This window comes from Coenobita brevimanus, chromosome 97 (assembly GCF_032717465.1).
Source record: "Coenobita brevimanus isolate Jiangsu-jjx chromosome 97, ASM3271746v2, whole genome shotgun sequence".
Classification (NCBI taxonomy): Eukaryota; Metazoa; Arthropoda; class Malacostraca; order Decapoda; family Coenobitidae; genus Coenobita; species Coenobita brevimanus.
Genome location: NC_137050.1, coordinates 35452067 through 35474849, shown reverse-complemented (window position 1 = coordinate 35474849; position 22783 = coordinate 35452067). Strand labels below are relative to the sequence as shown.

The window sequence follows — 22783 nt, the reverse complement described above, 5'->3', positions numbered from 1 at the left end:
GCTTAAGCAATCAAGTTTTGCTAGAATACGAGTTGAAAGTTCAGCATATATATATATATATATATATATATATATATATATATATATATATAATATCAGTGTTATAGATATGACCAAAATATTATAAGAATCACAATTTGTATTCAGTAACCTTTCCTAGAAAAACAAAATGAACATTTTACCATCAAAAACTTATAAAGTTAAGGTTGCGAGAGTATTGCTGAACTTTAACCCGCCGCATGCCAGCTATTTTTAGTCCTATGGGTCACCCCAGTGCTGGCCATTTTTTGACCTTTTTTTTTGGCTAAAATGATAGTTTTTGATGTGGAAACAACGAATATTGCCATTAAAATGCTCATCGAGGCTCGGAAATGAGTTTTATTGAGTCCTGCATACTCATTTACAGGTATAGCCGCTCTCTCATGCTCACCACGTACGTGAGGGAAAGCCATTTTCTATGTAAGGTATACTCAGGTATTTATGCTGGGAAGGTATAGCAATGTTCAGTACACTTTTCTGATTACTTATTACTTCAGCATCTATCACAATTTGTGTGTCTTTCTCACTGTGAATGCACTTACAAGAAGGTATTTACAACTTGACTTCACTATATAGTCCTTACACTTACAAGAAAATATGTACAACTTAAACTTACATGAAAATATTTACAAAATGCCTTCACTACATACAGCACTGGGTGAGGCACACAGGCAGAGTGAGGCAGAGCGAACGTGAGGAGGGGAGTGAGTGAGTGTATGGCCTTGACAGCCTGAGGGATGGTAGAGGAACAGTTACCTTACATGACTGCCAATTTTTACCTGCGAATCTTGAAAAATGCAGTCACAGTGAAGTTTTTTTATTCTAAACCGTTTTAAAACGGCACTGGCACTGGCTGCGGCATTATGTCAGACCGTTTTAAAACGGCACTGGCATGCGGCGGGTTAAACCCATTTCCTGGAGTTTTTATTTGGTGTGAAAACACCCTTGATTCTTGACCCCTCGACCTTGCTGACTTTAATCGTCCCTTCATGCTGTAACACTGAAAAAAAAATTTGGTCAAAATCTGTTCAGAAGTTAAGGAGATATTGCATCCACACTCATATGACCTTGACCTTTGACCCCTTGACCTTGATGACTTAATAAATTCATCATCCCTTCATACTGGATCATTGACAAAAGTTTGGTCGAAATCCGTCAAAGGGTTCAGAAGATATCCTTCCCACACCCATATGATCTTGACCTTTGACCCCTTGACCTTTTGACCTAATCTGATTGTCCCTTCATACTGTACTGCCTATAAAAGTTTAGTCAAAATCAGTCTTGGGGTTCAGAAGATATCACACCCACACCAATATGACCTTCGACCCCTTGACCTTGCTGATCTAATCAGTTAATAGTCCCTTTATACTGTATCACTAACAAAAGTTTGGTCAAAATCCTTCCATGGGTTAAGGAGATAATGCGCCCACACCCACATGACTTGGCCTTTGACCCTTTGACCTTGCTGACCAAATCAGTTCGTCTTCCCTTCATACTGTATCACTGACAAAAGTCTGGTCAAAATCTGTCTAGAGTTCAGAAGATATCGCTCCCACAATGATAAACTACGTCAGACGACTGTGACCTGTGACAACTTGACCTTGCTGACCTAATCAGTTTATTGTCCCATCATACTGTATCACTGACAAAAGTTTGGTCGAAATCACCCAAGGGATTCGGAGATATTACGCCAAGGATAAACTAAGCCGACCCCATATGACTTTGACCTTTGACCCCTTGACCTTGATGACCTAACCAGTTATCTTCTAATACTGCATCACTGACAAAAGTTTGGTGGAAATCCGTCAACAGGTTAAGGAGATATCACGCCCAGAAAAGTGTTATGGATGCACAGATCCACGCACGCATGCGCCGACAGAGCAATCGCTTATTGCCTCCTCCACCATAGATGGGCGGGGGCAAAGTAATAATAATAATAATAATAATAATAACTAGAAAACCGTAAAATTGTCCATGGACAATTTTGGTAAAGAAAAGCTTACCACAGTCATCGTCTACTAAAGTTGAGCAGTTAAGGTACCTTGAAGTCAAGGTCACTGATCTTCAGCATGTCTCATTAGGTCATCAAAGTTTATATGATCGCTCTAACTTTAATCCTTCATGGAAAATCAGGTAACAATCGGAATATCCCAAAAAGTTTCAATTTTTGACCTCAGGCGATCTCAAGAGAATAATTATCAACCGACTGGAACTATACTCCTTTCTACACTGCATCATCCTTAAAGTTATACTGCAGTTAAATTTCGGCTTCCTAGCTTAAGCGGTTCTTGAGATAGCGTGGCTGATTCACTTTTCTGTGTTCCAGATAATATCCAGAGATCTGGTTGACAGATTGCTATTACATTTGGCCAAAATAAGTGGATAGGAGTCGGACTAAGATGACCAAATTTGAAGGCTCTTTGCCAAATAGCCTTTGATATATCCCAGCTTAAAATTAGTAAGAATAATAACAACAATAATAATAATAATAATAAGAAGAAGAAGAAGAAGAATAACTAGAACACCGGAAAACTGTCTAATTTTGATAAAGAAAAACTTACGACAGCCACTGCCTAGCCCTGTAACCCCACTAAAAGCCGAGCTATAAAGGGACCTTGAGGTTAAGGTCACTTCTGCATGTGACCTTAGGCCATCACAACGTATAAGTCCTCCAAGATTGGTGGTTTTAGCTTTATCCTTCATTGTAAAATCGAGTGACTTCTCTGTCTTCCGAAGTAGTCCCAAATTTTGGACCATGGGCGATCTCAGAGAATAATAATTCGATCTGGATCATATTAAGCACTGCACGCTGGCCATGTCCCAAGTATATTCAAGTAAAATTTCAACCCCCTAACTTAAGTGGTTCTTGACCTTTAGCGTCACTTCTTTTTCTGAATCTTATCCAGGATCCGGTAGTCGGATCAGGAGGATATTTGGTCAGAGGAAGCGGCCCACCAGTACTATAATGGCAAAGAATGAAGGCTGTAGCTCATATGGTATGCGAATGGCAGCAATTCAGATCTTCCCTAGAACCACAATAATAATAATAATAATAATAATAATAATAATATTGACAAAAACAAGAAATATTCCCACAGGGACGTGGGAAGTTTAACAATACCGATGATGATGATGATGATGATGAAAGAGAAGAAGAAGAAAGACAATAACAACGAATCAGAGCTTAAGTGCTAGTGTATGCAAGAGAAGTGTGTGTGTGGGGGGGGGGGTCGTGAGAAGTGGTGGTCGTTACTGAGTAGGAACAAAAATGCCTGGAGATTCTCGCATCGAAGTCACTGCTCACAGGCTGCAGTGTCAGGATGTAGATAGATAAACTGAAATAAATGTCCCCCTTCAACAACAAATAATAATAATAATAATAATAATAATGGTGAGGTCTTTTTTCCCACCACTATAGCAAGAATCACGTTAGTCCTTTCGGCCCGAGTACGTCATTCGTATAACTTGATGCTACCAGACACTATTTGCCTTGGAGTGGACCCTGGTAGTGGAAGGGTTAATGAAGTCTATACCAGAACCCTCTAGTTCGAAAAGTGTGTCCAAACCTGAATAAATCGTAGGAGACATTAAAATGTATATGACCATCTGGGCTGAAAAGGTTAACCCACACATTGCGAAAGCGACTTCTGTATTTTATTTGCACTATCTCTACACTATTTTATCCAGCTTGTGAGGAATATTTCGACCTGGAGAGGTTAAATAAAGCATTAATTATCTTCTTCACAAATAAACTGCTCTCCTAAGATGAGGAAAATGACGCAGTCTAGGAAAAGTACATTAAGACGCCCAAGTATGAAAGTTAACGCGCCACTCCCAGAAATTACTGGTAAGGAATAAGTGGTGGAAAGCATTTTTGGTGGACAATAACACAAGAGATTCCTTCAGCTGAGTGAAATCGGTTGGCAGTACGCAGCTAAAGTGTTAAAGGCGATATTGTGGTGAATGAGTTAACGAGCCGTACGTACACATAAACTGGTGCGGAAGATGTGTCGGAGAGCCTTCTGGGTAGCCACGTGGCAGGGAAAGTGAAGGTCATCTTAACAGCTTACCACAGTGGCTAGAACACTTCAACACAGGCTACTTCAGCATAAGGGTAATGGAATGTTTTCTCAGAACTCTCATTAAAAATACCAACAACATTCCTGCGATACCCCCTGCTCTGCCACTTTCAGGAATCGCGTAAACCAACACAGGACGCATACTTGTTGGTGAAGCAGCCTTCCCACCACATCCTCCCCATCTTTACACCACATCCTCCCTACCAACTTTACTCTGTCGCGCTCTCCGGGCTCGCTTAAGTATTCTTAATGAGCCAAACACCGGACGATTTTACTGGGCTGAGAGTAATCTTATGCCAAAGAACATAAAACACTTCGCTGCCATCGACGCACTTTGTATTCAGGCCAACGCGAAGTTATTTTGTTCAACTCAGAGAAGTACTTAGACAACAGGATTATGTTGCCATATACGCAAACTGTGTCGAGGCTTAATTGAAATATGCAAGCGAACATTTAATCTTTAGTAAAACTACATTTTTATTTCATTCTTGCTCCCCTCTAATAAGTGGTGAAGGAGGCTCAATTACCCACACCTATCTTAACCACTATGAAATGTCCTTTCTAAGATTAGTAAAATTCCTAACAGTCCTGCGCCACCCCCCATTCACTCACTTCCAGGAATCGGGTACATAAACACGGATCAGATTCTCGTCAGTTTACAGTCTGTCTTGCACCTCTCCCTCACCTGTCGCACGTGGCGCCGAGGTGTTCCCCCGTATGTTATTTAGGTCGCGTTTGTGTTCTGTCCCGGTTATATTCAGATTACAGAAACCCACCGCACCGAAATGGTCAAAATTATCTAGATTATCGCTGTGCCCAAGAACATCTTTATACCGTATTCCACTTAACGAGGAAGGTGACCAAAACACTGCCTACAAATTAACTACACATGCAGGACTCAGAGGCACTTCTCATTAATTCCTTTCGCCACTACTCTTCATCAAAATTCACCCCACACGTTCTTCGCTGTTGCTATTACAGCGAACACTATTTTTCTAAACGCTGTCTGCTTGCCTCACCCTTAAAGGTAGAATAAGTTGGCAGCACTCGTCTGTCTACACATTCTCACCCTTTTCCCGTCCGGCACTTTGATGTATGAGTTAACCATTATTCTGAATTGATCAAACGCAGGTCATTTGCTGTAACTTTCACATCTTTTCTGTTCTCCTTAACAGTGGATTCATCACAACATTTAGAAGTGAAAAAATCTCCAGTCTGGCTCTTGGATTCGTTCTTTCTTTCATTCTTTCTTCTTTTTTTCTTTAGACAGCCTCTAGTTCCTTGCTTTGGCACTCACAGTGAAATATTGTACAATGTTCACTGATTTTCTGTCGCAGTTTTCATTATTAAGTATTCTGTTCACAACCATATAGTCAAAATGTAATCATATTTAGACATACTGGGGTTCATATTCATCAATATTAGAAGACCTAACTAGGTATTCGTGGATTAATGCGACAATGGCTAGGATGTGTAAGAATACAATAGATCCCCGTACAACAACGTTGGTTGTATCGTTTTCTGAGGTACACATTATAAAGAAAACTCATGACTACATGGGTGTCTGTTACAAACCCAAACTTGTTGGAATGTCGCTGATAATGTCTAAGTCCTTCACTTCAGTTCTGTAGCTTTGTACTGGTGAGAAACTGACAAAAAACATAAACTGACAAAGAAACGTGTAACCACAGTAAAAAGAAAAAAAGAAAAGACAAATAAACGATGCTAGTGATACGTAAACATGCACTACAGTATATAACCAAGATTTAAACTTTGTAACCGATGAATTTGCTTGAAGTATTTCCAGCTCTAAAAGGCAATAGCATGAAAATGGAGTATCAATCTATCATTGCCAGACGCCTCAATCTCGTAAGGGGTGGCCACAAACAAATCGCCTCCATGTCGCCCTGTCCCCCGCCATTTCACTGCCCTCCCTCCACCTCACACACCCGTCTCTCATATACATCTCCACTCCATCCCTCCACCTCATCCTCGGCCTCCCTCTCCCTCTACCCCCCTCCACCTCACTCACAGACACTCTCCTCGTAAGTCTCTCGCTCTCCATCCTTTCCACATGGTCAAGCCATCTGTGTATTTCTCCTAACGCTTTCTATCACATCCACATCCACACCACAACGCTCCTTCACTTCCTCATTTGCCAGTCTCTCTCTCCACGTAACTCCACATGCACCTCTCAACTAACTCACTTCCACGTGACCTGTGTCCTTCCAACAAGATCTAAGCTTCATTTCCATACGTTAGAGTCGGTAGCACTACACTATCATGCTGCGACTTTTTCACTTCCATGCTCACTTCCCTATTTCTTATCACTACTTTCAAAGAACCAGCAACCTTTCTTCCTTGCTGTACCTTTTCAAACACTTCATCCTCCAAACTTCCATTCTTACTCATCACACTACCCACGTACTTAAATGCACTCACATTTTCCATTTCCTCACCATTCGAACCTCATTGTACATTCAGTGACTTCATTTCTCTCAAAGGTCATAACTTTACTCTTCCCTACATTCACCTCTAGATTCTGTTTCTTACACACTCTCCCAAACTCATTCACCATGCATTACAGTTCCTCTTCGTCCTCACTTAACAACACACTATCATCTGCAAACAATACAAGAAGTTTCCAAACGCTGCCCTCCGTCATGTGGGCCACTCCAACATCCACTGTCCTACCTTGTATCTCTTATATCCCCATCCATAAACATATTGAACAGCCATGGAGACAACACATCCCTGTTTCAATCCAGCACTCAGAAAAATTCACTCAGCTCACTATCCACACGCACTGCAGCCTTAGCACCCTCATTCATACTCTTCGCGGCATTCAGCAACTTCCCATCTACTCCACCTACGCGTAGACAAATACGCTGAGTAAAGCTATAATGCGAAAAGTAACTATGATGGTGATGGTGATGATGATCTAGGAAATATGTATATCGGATATGCCCATGTCAAAAACGTCCCAAAATCACCCGTTTCAAAATAAAATAATCCATAAATCATCATACGATCTTGAAAATGACAAAATATACACACAACACGAAAAATCTCTCCAACTCTACCATGGAGGATGGAGAATGAGAGACTGACAAGGAGAGTGTATGTGAGTGAGGTGGAGGGGGGGGAGAGGGAAGGGGAGGCCACGGATGAGATGGAGGGATGGAGTGGAGAGGTATAAGAAAGAGGGGGGGGGGTGCGTTGGGAACAAGGCAGTGAAATGGCGGGGGACAGGGCGATATGGAGGCGATTTGTTTGTGGCCACCACTTACCATATTAAGGCGTCTGGCAATAGATAGATAGACAGATGGTCTTTTCTATTAGACTCCTCCTCCCAAGAATATCCTCCATAATTCCTAAATCCTCCCAGACACACAAATTTAACCCTCTCAAAGTGTCCTTTTACGCCAACAATTCTACATCATAAATCTTCCATAATCTCTCAGAGGCCTTTATTTCTCCACCATATTGGGGAAAAAAATATCCTAATCCCCAAATGCACAATATTCCTCCAGTCCCCCCCCCTTCCTCCTTAATGTCCAAAATTCTGGCCTTAAAACCTCTCTTAATGCCTCCGAAAATAATTATCCTTTAAAATTCCCTCCAAATTCCCAGACACTTAAAAATCCCTTGGAATCTTGAAATCTACTTTAAGACATCTCTGGGTCCTAAAAATACGCTGTCAAATTTAAGATATCAAAACCCAAGAAAAAAAAAATCGTTACAGAATTCATTATACCTTGCGAAACCTAGAAGCAGAGAGAGAGAGAGAGACCAATCAATGACACTCCCCTAAAATCCCAACAAAAATACAGTATAAATGCAATAACAAGACTCTTTAGCGTAGGCATTGTAAAATAATATATATATATATATATATATATATATATCTTTCAAAATTGGTAGTCGCTGAATGACCGCTGACAAGTGAGTTAATCTTTCAACTCTCTTCCAAATTCTCAAACACACACACACACACACACACACACACACACACACACACACACACACACACACGACACTCATCAATAATACTGCCAAACATCTCCCTAAATCCCTCTGAAAATAATTTACAAAAACTCCTCAGAATCCCAACAGTCCTATAAAATCAAACCCATCCAAGAGGAATCAATGACATGTGGGAAGCTGACTTTAAATCCTCAAAAAAAAAAAAAAATAATTAAAAAAAATAAAAAATAAATAATAATGATAATAATAATAATAATAATAATCCCCTTAAGTAACTGCGTGACCTCCAAACACCTCCAAATAATGAAATCGCGTGTGAGGTACCACTTAAGAGTTAGATGTGGTCCCCAAATCCCCAGAACTCTCCTAATAATAATCCAGATCTATTGACTTCAAAATAGCAATGTAAAAAAAAAAAATCCTCATGGACTCCCTCAAACCCATTCAAAATTCCCAGACGTCTTCGAAAACGTAATGGTATATGATGTACCAATTGCGTCTGGAATGTTCCCGTTCAAATTTTCGAAAGTGATGTATTACATAAAAAGAACATCCACGCTACATCCTCACAGAATCCATAAAATCCATCAAACTGGCGATAAAATAACGGCAAAAATATATAATAACGGCCAAAAGACTGTACATAAAGGGCTGTGACGCACCGTTGACGTGGGAGATGAGGTGTGAGGCAGCGGCCAGAAGCTCGTTGTGCTGGATAGGGCTGTACTTCTCCAGGATGGACCGTAGGATGCGCAGAACCTCGCCTAGACGCTCGTGGGCTGATACTCGCAGTGTCTCGCTCTTGTCTGTGGAGGGGGAGACAAAGGATGAGAGAGAGGCAGTGAGGGAAAGCTAGACAGACAGACAGACGGAATGTTTGTGCACAGAGGAGGAACTGAGAACGAGAAAGACATTGCGTGAGAAAGAGGAAAGCGAATGAAAGTTTGTGAAAGAGTGAGTTTGTATAAAAGAGGGATTGTGTGAAAGAAACAGGAGGAGAAACTAGTGTGTGTGTGTGTGTGTGTGTGTGTGTGTGTGTGTGTGTGTGTGTGTGTGTGTGTGTGTGTGTGTGTGTGTGTGTGTGTGTGTGTGTGTGTGTGTGTGTGTGTGTGTGTGTGTGTGTGTGTGTGTGTGTGTGTGTGTGTGTGTGTGTGTGTGTGTGTGTGTGTGTGTGTGTGTGTGTGTGTGTGTGTGTGTGTGTGTGTGTGTGTGTGTGTGTGTGTGTGTGTGTGTGTGTGTGTGTGTGTGTGTGTGTGTGTGTGTGTGTGTGTGTGTGTGTGTGTGTGTGTGTGTGTGTGTGTGTGTGTGTGTGTGTGTGTGTGTGTGTGTGTGTGTGTGTGTGTGTGTGTGTGTGTGTGTGTGTGTGTGTGTGTGTGTGTGTGTGTGTGTGTGTGTGTGTGTGTGTGTGTGTGTGTGTGTGTGTGTGTGTGTGTGCGTGTGCGTGTGTGTGTGTGTGCGTGTGTGTGTGTGCGTGTGTGCGTGTGTAAGAGAAACAGAGGAAGAACAGTGGGACAAGAAAGGAAGAGATAAAAGAAAGGAAGTGAGCACGGGAAGGAAATTACTGTGAGCTGTGTATGAGAGAGAGAGAGAGAGAGAGAGAGAGAGAGAGAGAGAGAGAGAAAAGAATGAAAGAAGTAAGGACAAGTGAAGTGAAAATAGGAATGACAAAATACACAGCCAAGAGAGAGAGAATAAACAGAATGAGAAAAGTAATGGACAATAATTGAAAAGCAGGTTCCCATTAGGCACTTATGGAGAGAATTTCACAGAGCAGTCTCAATCGTGGGTGGGGGAGGGAAGGAGAGATGGAAGGGGAGGAAAAATGGAGGGAAGGAGGAATGGCAGGTTGGAAGAAAAGAGAGATAAAAGTAAGGGAGAAAAGAAGGAAAGGAAGGATGCATAAAAGGAAGGCAATATGAAGAGATGGATGGGGGAAGAGAGACATGGTGTGATGGGAGAATGGAGCAAGGCGAGGAAGGAGGGATGTAGAGGATGGAAGTATGAAGGCAGTATGAAGGAAAGGAAAGATGGAGGAGATGAGAGAAGGAGAGAAGGAGTGATGGAAACATGGAAGGAAAAATGGAAGAAAATGTGGGTAAGAGGAAAGACGGAGGAAAGGAGGGAAGGGGTAAGGGGGAAGGGGTAAGAAGGATGGGGGAAATTATGGATGGACTGAAAAAAAGAGGTACAGGGATGAAGGGAAGGAAGGAAAGAGGAAAGGGAAGGACGAAGGAAGGACATGAAATAACTAAAAGGGATGGAAGGGAGGAAAGGAGAGAGAGAGAGAGAGAGAGAGAGAGAGAGAGAGAGAGAGAGAGAGAGAGAGAGGATGAGTGATACCAGCCCCAAACTAATCACGTTAAAAAAATGCAACATCACCAAGCTCTCTCCTCACCCACCACTACCTCCGAAATACCCAACAACGTATGACAAGAAAGAAACATGATTTTCTCAGCTGTTGAAAGTCTTTGTAGATTTAGGTGGTAATATTTTTTATTAGTATACACTAGCAAATTTGTCTTCAGTAAATATGTGTCTGAAATATGCCAGTCTTAAGGTATACTTCCTCTCTCTTATTTCCTAACATCTTATCCTCAGCGATTAATTTTGCCCCTTGTGCCTAAATGACCTCTTGTTTATTAATGATGCTATTTCGGTATTAAAAAAAAAAAAAAAACAAGGAATGCCATGCAGACTTGTGTCACAGAGAATACTGCTTCATATACTGTACTGTATTACAATAAACTCTTTTGTTAGGCTTGGGTCCAAAATCTATTAATCCTTTTACGACTGCTGGGGTAGAAAAATTAATGTGATAGTCTCTCTCTCTCTCTCTCTCTCTCTCTCTCTCTCTCTCTCTCTCTCACACACACACACACAAACTAGCCTTTATATACTGATACAAACTCAACACAGCCACCCGTAACTCTCTCGTCTCTGTATCTCTTCTGCTAATTACATTCCCACAGAGAACAACAACTGTGGTCATTTAGCCTCTCTCTCTCTCTCTCTCTCTCTCTCTCTCTCTCTCTCTCGCACATAATTTCTTCCTCCCTCGCCTTCCAGCTCACTTCTTTCTACATTTATATCTCATTCCTCCCCTCCTTCGTCTCTCCTCTTTTCTCCTGTCTTTCTTTCTCGCCTATCGCTATCTTCATCCTTTTTTCTCCCCTCTCCGTTTCTTTCATCCCTCCTTTTCCTTCTCTCCTCCCTTCCTACTTCTCTTCCTTTTATCTTTCCTTCTTCCTTCCTTTCTTCTTTTTCTTTCCTCCCTCCTTCACTTTCTCCCGTCATTTTCCCTCCTTCTTCCTTCATAATTCTCTTGTTTATTCTACTTCCATTTCTTCACTCCTCTCCTCCTTCACTTCCTCAGAGTCCTTTTCCTTGCTTTCTCTCTCTCTCTCTCTCTCTCTCTCTCTCTCTCTCTCTCTCTCTCTCTCTCTCCACCTACTTCATCCTCTGTTTCTTCCTTTTTTTTTTCTTACTCTCCCTGTCCTCAGTTTCCCTACTCCTCCCTAATTTTCCTTCCTCCTTCCCTCTCTCCATCCTTCCTTCCTCCTTCCCTCCCTCCATCCTTTCTTCCTCCTCCTCTCTCTCCATCCTTCCTTCCTTCCCTTACCTTCTGCCACAAGCTTTCACCTCACTCACACACCTGGTTGACTGACCGAAGAGGAAGAGATTCAGAGGAGGTGGTAGGAAGGGAGGGGGGGAGGGAGGATGGCATGGAGGGAAGTAGAGAGGGGGAAGAGAGGAAGGAGGGAGAGGGGTATGGAGGGGAAGAGGGAGAGAGGTATGGAGGGGAAGAGGGAGGGGAAGAGGGAGGGGGGATGAGGGAGGGGGGATGAGGGAGGGGGGAGGAGGAAGAAAGGCAGGAAGGGAAAAGGGAGAAAGAGACAAAGAAGAGGAGGATGAAAGGAAGAAAGACATGGGAGGAGGATGAAAGGAAGAGTGACAGGGGAGGAGGAAGAGAGGAAGGGAGAAACAAGCAGCGAAGAAATGGGAGGAGAATCAGGAAGGGATGAAGACAGCGAGGGAGAGGAGTGAGTGTGGAGAGGAAAGGAGGGAAAAAAGGTGCCGGGGAGCAAGGGAGGGAACGAGCGAGAGGCAGGGAAAGGAAGAGAAACAGACCGACAGGAAGAGGCAGAGAGTCAAGGAAAAAGGTCAGGAAAGGAGGAAGGAAAGTGAGTAAAAGGAAAGGGTAATTACAGAGGTACAAAGGAAAGCAAATTACAGCATATGTACTGGTGATTACGAGCTTGTATATTTACGGCTGACGACTGTATCACTTATGTCTGTTCAAAGTGGGATTCAAACCTCTTCAGAAAGTTAACACATTATATTCATCTCGCACCCTCCAACTAGTGTGTTCACCTTAGTTTTGCAGATTTCCTTCCCTTCCAGGTCTATTACCCGTGTATCAGTGGCAGACAAAACAGAAAATTACTACGTGCGAACATCCTCTCTATAACACCTCTTCGTGACTGGTATCATATTCTAGTGTTTAGTCAACTGTTACCACTCTGCATTTTCAAGATGGAGAGACGACAATCTTAATTCAAGTTAGAGTGAGTAGAGCACAGTCTGTTTAGCATAGGCGTCTGGTACAGCAAAGGGTGGAAATAACTTTCATTACCCCGTTCTGTACTACATGTTTTCTTTCTTGCTTTGCTTTTACCTCCTCCTGACGACAATATTTATCCCACGAAGGACCTCTGGCAGTGAATGGGTTAGAGAAAATGTGCCATGGAAATTTTATAGGATAGGATGAATGAGAAACAGTTCCTAGGCGATCACTATTAATTGCATTACGATGTTGAGTAACGACGGCCGAAGGGAAAACAAGGGCAGGGAGAGAGGAAAGGAGGATGAAAGGGAAAAAAAGGGAGAGGAGGCACGGTAAGAAGAGAAGAAAGGGGAAAGAAGGGAAAAAGGAAGAGAGGGAAAAGAGGTGACACGGAAGGAGGGAATAAAGGAAGGAAGAAGGGAAAAGGAGGAATGAGAGGAGGAAGGGAAGGAAGCGTGGAATGAAGGCAGGGAGGAATGAATGAAGGAATTACATAAAAACGATAAAACAGCAAAAAAGCACTCAGAAAACATGACGGAGTAGAAAGACAAAAAAAGACAAAAAATATATGGAAGGAAGAAAGGAAAAGTAAATGAATGATGGATGGAAGGAAAAACATGAAACAAGGGGCGTAAGGAAACAGGAAGGGCATCAAGAGAGAGGGAAAACAAACAGAACAAGGCGGAGGCAAGAAAAAAGACAAAGAGAGAACGAAAACAAGGAAAAAAAAGGGACAGAAACGACGGAAAGATAAAGAGACAAAGAAAAGGATAAAGTCAGAGAGAGAGAGAGAGAGTAAACTACCGGTGAATGAAGGGAGGGAGAAGTAAGTAGAGCGCGAAGGAATGCAGTAAATCTTAGAAAGTCACCCCCAATGACCACTCGTTAGGTTGTGTGTGTGTGTGTGTGTGTGTGTGTGTGTGTGTGTGTGTGTGTGTGTGTGTGTGTGTGTGTGTGTGTGTGTGTGTGTGTGTGTGTGTGTGTGTGTGTGTGTGTGTGTGTGTGTGTGTGTGTGTGTGTGTGTGTGTGTGTGTGTGTGTGTGTGTGTGTGTGTGTGTGTGTGTGTGTGTGTGTGTGTGTGTGTGTGTGTGTGTGTGTGTGTGTGTGTGTGTGTGTGTGTGTGTGTGTGTGTGTGTGTGTGTGTGTGTGTGTGTGTGTGTGTGTGTGTGTGTGTGTGTGTGTGTGTGTGTGTGTGTGTTTTCTGCATCTTTACCACTTTCTATCCTCCTCCTCTTCTGTCTCTGTCTACCAATCTCTGTTAATAGGCCTACTTACTGTTTCTCTCTCTCTCTCTCTCTCTCTCTCTCTCTCTACATCGTTCATCTCCTATTTCCTTTGCTTCCCAGGCCGATCAGACTGCTAGATACACTTTGTTTCCCCCTATTCCCGTTCACCCAGCAGTACTAATGAGGACGTGCATATAACATCGACTTTTGCGGGCCGTTTGCTAGAGAGAGAGAGAGAGAGAGAGAGAGGAAAAAATAACTGTTTGCTGTAACTACCCCCGTACAGTCGGTAGGCATCAATCGAGGTCGTCTCTTTCTTCTTCCTACTGTCATCCAATACAGAATCTCAGTCTACTATCGTTATTCTCTCTATTCGTCTACTATCTGACGCCGCATCCTGTGAGGGGTGGCCTCAACAGAAGGAACACTAGGTATTTCCATTCCCTCTCAGTAACACCCCATCCTTTCACACACCCCCACCTAATCCCACAAGCCTCGTCCTCGGTTCACCTCTCCTTCACACCACCCTCCCTATACTACCTTTTCCACCTTGTCCCTGCACCTAGTTCTCAGCCCACCTCACATCTTACCACAACACGGCCAAACATCCTTACTCGCACACTCCCTGTCTTGCCTCTTCACCCCGTTCGTGGTTCACCTCTCAGTCTTCAACCCAGCATACTCTCCACAGATCCTCCTAAACGCCATCCAGCATACTCCACCATGTCGTCCTCGGTTTACCCCTTGCTTCCAGCCACCTTGTACTGCCACCTCGCCCTAAGACTTTTGTTTCTTCTTCCAATAAATCACTCCCTGACATTGGCACGACAAATCCTTCTGTCTGTTTTGTTGTTGTTGCTACTGCTGTTATTCAAATCCCACTCATGCCTGGCCCAACAGAAACGTCGACAGCAGGTAAGCAACTGCACCATGGGGTCACCATATGGGTTTCACACAACACTGACGCTGCGTTCGATGTGACATATGTTGTACAAAAGTGAGAAAAAGTGAGTTTTTAAGCCAGGTACCCCTTTTTTGGATAAGGGCAAAGGCGCTGCACCTGGGTAGAGGACTTTGGTTTGGAGCGTGTAGCATTTTATGACCGGATGCCCTTCCTGATGTCTACCAATGACCCTTGGGTGGATTCGGGTCATTGGTAGACATCAGGAAGGGCTCAATAATGTGGATTGAGCTTGGGTCTATTCTACAAGAGGTGCACGTGTCATCTGTGATTTCACTCATGCCAAATCTGCGAGTAAGTTTGTAACCAAGGAGGGATGGGTGACGGCCTGATCTAAGTGAACTCCATCTGAGGATATCACTGATGGGTTGATGTCGGGGACGTGGAGGGGGAAGTTGTAGTATAGTGTTCTGATCGAGGTGGTGTTCTGCTCTGCGCGTGAAATGGGTATGTAAGTGATAGTTCAGTGCTAGTGTTGTGGTGTCTGTAAGTAGGATGCTGTTGAAGCGGGTCTGGTAGTGTCTGTGTGGTGACTGTTTTATGTGTGCAGCTGTGTTGTCTGGCTCTGTCCTATAATGACAGGGATGTGTGCTGGTGCAGGTTGCCACGTAGAACTTTGTGTCTTTCATGTCATGATATTCTCTAACATAGGACTTTGGTTTCAAGGTGTATGTGGGCTGTGGGAGTGGTGCTGGTGGCAACAATGATGATGCGTCGAGCGTTGTTCTGTATGGTCTTCAGGCTGCTGTTCTGTATACGATATTAAAACAGGTTAATCAGCCCCTTTGCGGCCAGACGTCTTTCTTTAATTTTTTCTGGCTACTACACAACAGTTCTATACAGCTTGAGAGAAAGACCCATTGTACTGAGCGGGATACTGGAGCCTGCAGCCCCTTCAGTATTTGAGGGCTCTCCCAAACGGAATGAAATCATCTGGTTTTAGCGGGAATATAACGGAAAAATGCACCATCGTACTGGAAAGGTTAGCACACACTTATTACCTGCATCGCAAGACTCTAACCGTATAAGAGCATGACGAGCTTGTTCTTGTTCGGGCAAACTCTGAAAAAGCCTTCACTGCACTAAAACCATTACTACTACACCACCCATTATCACCACATAGTGTCATTGCCCGCCCCATCCACCCCGTCTTCACAACATATCTTACCTATCTTCTCTGTCCCTCGCGCCCATTTCTTTACCACCACCACCCCTCGATACTCTCCTTCTTGGTAGATATTTTGAAACAAACCTTCACTGCACTTAAAACACTAACCCTAAAACACCCACTTCACAAGGCATATTTTCCTGCTCCATCCCCACCACCCACGCACATCCCAGCTCGTCCCGTCCATTCCTTTGCTCACTCATTTCACCCCAACTCTGACGGTTCCACGACGCGACGCAGGTCACTTGGTCGACGAAGACGCCTGTTCCCTCCTCATTCTCTCTGCGCACTCTACATCCCCATTCGATATTTCATTTTTTTTTTCTTTTCATAGTATTTGTGAGTAGAAGTAGGACACATTCAGACTAAGTGGCTTGCATATAATTATTAGGAGAGAGAGAGAGAGAGAGGTGAGAGTTGACAGTAATTCCACAGTGTAAAATTAATGTGTACATCTGTCACGCTTCTCGGTCGGGAGAGCTTTCACATAGACGGACACACACACACACACACACACACACACACACACACACACACACACACACACACACACACCTTATTCCCTATTATTCAAACTTCCACACAGTGCCGCTCTATGACACACAAATATGCCAATTAACAAAACACTGTAGCACTGCCTCGGCTTCAACACTGCTGCATCAAAGAATTACTGAGTGCCAAATAAATAACATTACCCTCTAGTGAATACCCAATCACCAGGTGTACCATAATGACGGCAGTACCTGGAGGAAGATAACTTGACTCCGGAATGACGACGAGTGGGGTGGGTACAGCACTTTGGGGAATGAGCAGTTCCTATAATGAAATAATCCATTAGAAATATTACGCCCATAAAAACGTAAAATCTCCTTCCAGACTATGAAAATGCAAGTGAAGGATACTGCTATCAGACTTAATCATTATAATTCTTCTTTCGGGAAATGCTATATGATGCATGTTTAGTATATGTTGTGTTATTGCTACCTGAATCTGCACGCTCTTCAACACGCCTGACATACCAACCAATATCAGGCCTCGTCAGGGGCGTCGTGCTGTACCGTGATGGGAACCGTGACTTACTGCAAAACTGAGCCAAAACAATGTGCTGGAGGTAACGGTACTCGGCACCAACATTACTGGTATAAACAACAAGGCATTTGTGCTCGGCGCCGCCTTGTAATACACTGGGTCCTGACTTTCACTTGATCATAAACCTGTGTATGTACTCATTGCTGTTAGTTATTTAAAAAATCACACCATTTCCACTGTACAGTAATGTATCAAAAGTCAATACAGCCAGTCAACTGTAAATTTTTCAGAAGGTCCGTTACTGATAACTAAAATATCGTCTAATATGAAGTACTATGAACGCATAAAAATATAAATTACTATCTGGTGGGGACAAACAAGACCTACTTCAAAATAATCACGCATTTTGACTATTCATACAAAGAAATGGGCTTATCAATCATGGGCGACAAATAATTATTCGAGTAGTACCAGTTATATACGTCAACCAATTCATCGACAGTGCTCATCTTCATTCATATTTTTGTTATCCACATAAAGTTTTAGATTTTCTTCGTCAATGTTTTCAACCAATGGAACAAGACTCCCTTTTTCTGTCAGGGTTGTCTGCTAAATTCTGCTTTAAGATTTTGGAAGAACCCTCCCCCGATTCCTTACATATAATCCTCCCTCTTTTTCTGTTTAGTTCTCCCTTCCCTGCCCTTTCACTTCTCACCGTCAAAAATTCCCACTCATTTGTGCACTTTCTTCCAAACCTTACTAATCCATGGAATGTACACACAGGCATACACAGAGACGTACAGACATTCACTCCACGCACGTACACACATCACGCTTCCTCCACCCACTCCCTCCCTTTCCCTTTGTTATGCTGCCCTTCTCCCTAATTTTACCTTCCCTTTCTCCCTCCCTTTCCTCTATCTCTCTCCCTCATTTTCGTCCTTTCTCCCTTTCCCTTGGTTATTCTTTCTCTTTCCTTTTTTCTCAGTCCTTCTCTTTTCATTTATTAATCTTTCTTTACCCACCCTTTTCCTCCCCTTCCCTTCCACCCTTACTGCTACTCCATCTCATTATCTGTCCTCTTTCTCACTTATTTTCCTCCCTTCCTTCTTGATATTCCTCTTTTTCCTTCCCAGTCTTTCCCCTTAATCTTCCTCTCCTCCTCATACATTATATTTTCCTTCCTTTCTCCATTTTCCTCCCCTCCCTTTCTCTTTGGTAATTTATCCCTTTTTCTTCCCACTCTGCTTCCTCTTCCCTTGTCATTCTCCCTCGTTTTCCTTTCACTCCTCTTTCCCTATGTTATTATACCCTTTCTCCTTTATCGTCTTCCCTCTCCTCTTTCACTCTGTTATTTTCCCTCCTTCTCCCAAACATATCTCCTTCCTTTGCCATCCCTTCTATCTCGTCTTGTTATGCATTCATTCCTTCTTCCTTTTTCCTTCCCTTGCACACTCCATTTCCCCTACTTTCTACCTTCCTTCCTCTTCCCTCCATATACCTTTTGCTGTTCTCCCATCTTATTATTTTTCTTTTGGCTTTCCCATCCCTTTCCCATTCCTCCCTCTTTATTACTCATTTCATTCTCCATAATTTTCACCTCGCCTTCACTCTCCTTTTCCGTTCCTTTCCACGCCTCTCTCTTTTCACTGTGCTAATCTACCTCTTCTCTTTCCTTTTCTTATTTCTACTTGTTCTAGTGTTTGTGTATTCCTTCTTTTCGCCTGCTTTCCCTCCTTCCCATCTCTCTTTCTCTTCTCCCATTCACCCTTTCTCATTCCCATTCTCCCTTCCTTCCTTCCTCAACTTTTTCTTCTCCCTTTCTTTCCCCTTGTCCCTCTTCCATTTTCCCTCCTACTTTTCCCCTCCTTTTCTCCTCCCTCCCTCCTCACTCCCTCACCTTTCGTTCAATCCTTTCCTCTTCTTCCTCTGCTCCGTATCCCTGTATCTCCTCCATTCCCAGTCTCTCTCTCTCTCTCTCTCTCTCTCTCTCTCTCTCTCTCTCTCTCTCTCTCTCTCTCTCTCTTCTCACGTCTGTTTTAGCGTTTTTTCCTGACCTTTCATAAATCTCTTGGCATAGTCTCTATTACAGCTTGATGCTTAGTCACTGAACTCATTACAACACACACACACACACACACACACACACACACACACACACACACACACACCAAACAGAAGCCCGCAAACACACACAAAATCACGCAAAAACACACACACGAGGAAGGGGAAGCCGTGAAAAGGGATCCTACTGTGCGGCATTCTCCTTCCTCTGCTGTTTGTTTTCTCACCTTGCGCATCCTCCTGCCCATCCTTCTCATCTCACCTCCCTTTCCTTCTCACTCGCCAGTCTGTTCTTGCCCCTCCCTTCTCGGCTCATTTTCTTTCCCTTTTCTTCTGTCTGTTTACTAGTTTCTTGCCTCTCCTATCCAACTTTTTCGTCTCCTTTTCCTCTCTTCGTTTTTCATTCATTTTGTCTTCCCTTTTTCTCTTTCTTGTTTCTCCTTCTCAGTTTTTTCTCTTTTCAGCTCTCTACTCTAGTTCCTTTTTTTTCTCCTTTTGTTTTCCTCACTGCCATCCTTCTCCTCTTATCTTGCTCTCTTTCTGCCTCCTTCATTTCTTCTTTTTGCCCCTCTATCTCCCTTTTTAATTTCTTTCTTTTTTCCTTCCTTCCCATTCCTTCACTTTTCTTCTCTTCGTATCATCTAAATTTTTTTTTTTAGCTCAATTTTCTTTCTTTCGTGACAAAAATATGAAGAACGTCTGGAAGAAAAAAATCTGTTTAGCTTCTCTAAGTGCAGCCTGCGATGGAATTTAATCCAAGTACAGGTATATAAAATTTTCAGAGGACTTGATTATAGGGCATTCGTTACGCTAACAGCTTTATTTTACTAGAGGTATGACCACTTTATTGCTGGCATGCGTTACCAGTCAGAAAACACCTATCCTCTTAACAAAGCCATAAACATCGGAAACCACATGCGTTGCGCTGTGGCAGTCTATGATAAACTATTGACTTTTAAAAATCGCTTGGATAAGTACTTGGCTTCTAATTCTCAGTTATCACGTTCACGGCTGAGTGATATACATCTATCTTTCTCTCTAATACAAATCATGCAACGCAATCACGGAGCATCATCGCTATTTACAGTCAAATCAACCATCCAGATCCTCACATTCGATGGCACGAAATGAACATTTCTGTATTTTGTGTCCGATAATTATGAGTGTCTAAAAATTGTGGTCAGTCCCAAAATACTAAGTAAGTGTTGTAAGTGAATACAACACGTGATCAATGAAACAGGACATAAAATTATAGTATAGTAAATCAGATCTCTTCTTTGTGTGTACAACATAGAGGCAGTCTCCGTATTATTTTCTGCTGAATCTACGAGTAATGAAGACTTTCCCTTACAGGATTAGTGTACACAGCCTTTTCTATGAAATATCCATGACAGTTTTATCTGCAAGTGAGAAGTTGGCTAGCCAAAAGAAAGCATTGTGTACATATTTTCTTTTTTATTCTTGTGTTTAATATTCTTGTTCAAGGAATACGTTAGTTCTACGGAACAAACTTCCCCTTGCGTGCCCCACTACCCATCACCATCCCAGTAAATCTGTCCCACTCTCTCCACCCACCTCACACAGTTCTGCTCTGATGTGATAAAAACTACAAGAGTCAATCCCATAGTATCCCTTCTGCTTCCCGGAGAGCCCAAGTGTAAGAGGGCCGGACAGCGGGCTACCTTAGTCCGTTTCGTTCGTTTCGTTTCGTTTTTAAAGGCTCTAACATGCTTGCATGTGTCGGCCTTGGTCACCTAATGGCGGCTCTCCATGCTGCACGATCCATTGCAGCCTCCCTGTTCAGTCCCTTAACCCTGAGGTCACACTTCATGACCACGTCCCATGTCTTTCTCGGTCTACCCCTCATAACCCCACCCCCAATATTAACTCTTCTCACCTTCCTCACCCAATTAACATCCCCCATCCTCTCCACATGTCCAAACATTCAATTTATAATGAACCACCTTAGACCTCTGGCAGAATTTACATGACAGAAAAACCCCTAGCCACCTCTTGGACTGGAACCATGGCACGTTAACAGTCACCTATGACCCAACACTCCAACCACCAGCCTACCGAGGCGTGTTATGTATCCTACACTCAACATGACTGCCTCAACAACCAGGTAACCTACAGCCCCCATGTTCACAGGGTATACTTACTTCTTCATGGCCTGCTATCCGTCACTATCTTAACCCATCCCACTCAGCCTTAAATAACCCTGAGGAGCCAAACTGAACTTGAATGAACCCAACTGGACCTGAGCTGACCTGAACAACCCTGAATGAATTTGACCAGACATGACTGAACCTAATTACCTAAATGACCATAAAGTGGACTCAATGACTCGGAATTAACCATACTGGACTTGATGTGACAGAATGAACCTTGATTAATTCTTCCACTGGGTCTCAGCAATATTATGAATTAAAATAGCCACGCAGCAGTACCTGAAGTGACCATAATTAAGCACTGGACTGATGGATTTATTTATACCTAATCAGATTATGTAGGAAAATTAAGGGCACTTTCGATTACCATTCATCTGATGGTTGTGCTGGCTAAGGGTAGGTAAATAATAAACATCATTAACGTTAAAAACTCATCATTACCATCTATCTACTGCCAGACGCCTTAATCCCGTAAGAGGTGGCCACAGACAAATCGCCTCCATGTCGCCCTGTCCCCCGCCATTTCACTGCCCTGCTCATAGCTCACACCCCCCTTCTCTCATATACCTCTCCACTCCATCCCTCCATCTCATCCTTAGCCAACCCTTCCCTCTCCTCCCTCTCCACCTCACTCATATACACTCTCCTCGTCAATCTCTCACTCTCCATCGTCTCCACATGGCCAAACTCATCACTACACATTTCAGTATTCATCTAGACATCTGAGTTTCCCAATTCTGACAGCTTTCCTCACCACTAAAACCCATGCCTTCCGAATTCTGGGTCTCAAATCTAAGCCCTCTGACTCCAAAGATTCCGCTCAGATGAATTACAGCGTTTGGAGGTACAATATAATACACCCATGCGCCGCTCCAACAATACTGGGGTTAATCTATACACTTTCAAACTCCTTCCGTATAAACTTCACTCACTCAAGTCACTGCGTATAGTGTAGCCTGAAGAAACTATCCGACTGCATCCTCGCAATGAAAGTGTTAGAGGTGTGTGTGTGTGTGTGTGTGTGTGTGTGTGTGTGTGTGTGTGTGTGTGTGTGTGTGTGTGTGTGTGTGTGTGTGTGTGTGTGTGTGTGTGTGTGTGTGTGTGTGTGTGTGTGTGTGTGTGTGTGTGTGTGTGTGTGTGTGTGTGTGTGTGTGTGTGTGTGTGTGTGTGTGTGTGTGTGTGTGTGTGTGTGTGTGTGTGTGTGTGTGTGTGTGTGTGTGTGTGTGTGTGTGTGTGTGTGTGTGTGTGTGTGTGTGTGTGTGTGTGTGTGTGTGTGTGTGTGTGTGTGTGTGTGTGTGTGTGTGTGTGTGTGTGTGTGTGTGTGTGTGTGTGTGTGTGTGTGTGTGTGTGTGTGTGTGTGTGTGTGTGTGTGTGTGTGTGTGTGTGTGTGTGTGTGTGTGTGTGTGTGTGTGTGTGTGTGTGTGTGTGTGTGTGTGTGTGTGTGTGTGTGTGTGTGTGTGTGTGTGTGTGTGTGTGTGTGTGTGTGTGTGTGTGT

At 43.2% G+C, this 22783-nt stretch overlaps 1 protein-coding gene across 1 annotated transcript in view; it reads right to left on the bottom strand.

The window, feature by feature from the left end:
• The window catches only part of LOC145413654 (uncharacterized), a 332513-nt gene that overhangs the window by 179134 nt on the left and 130596 nt on the right, over positions 1–22783 (bottom strand). Inside the window, exon 4 of the mRNA XM_080283312.1 lies at positions 8768–8911. Within this exon, the coding sequence (XP_080139438.1) occupies positions 8768–8911 (144 nt within the window). The remainder of the gene's footprint in view (positions 1–8767; positions 8912–22783) is intronic.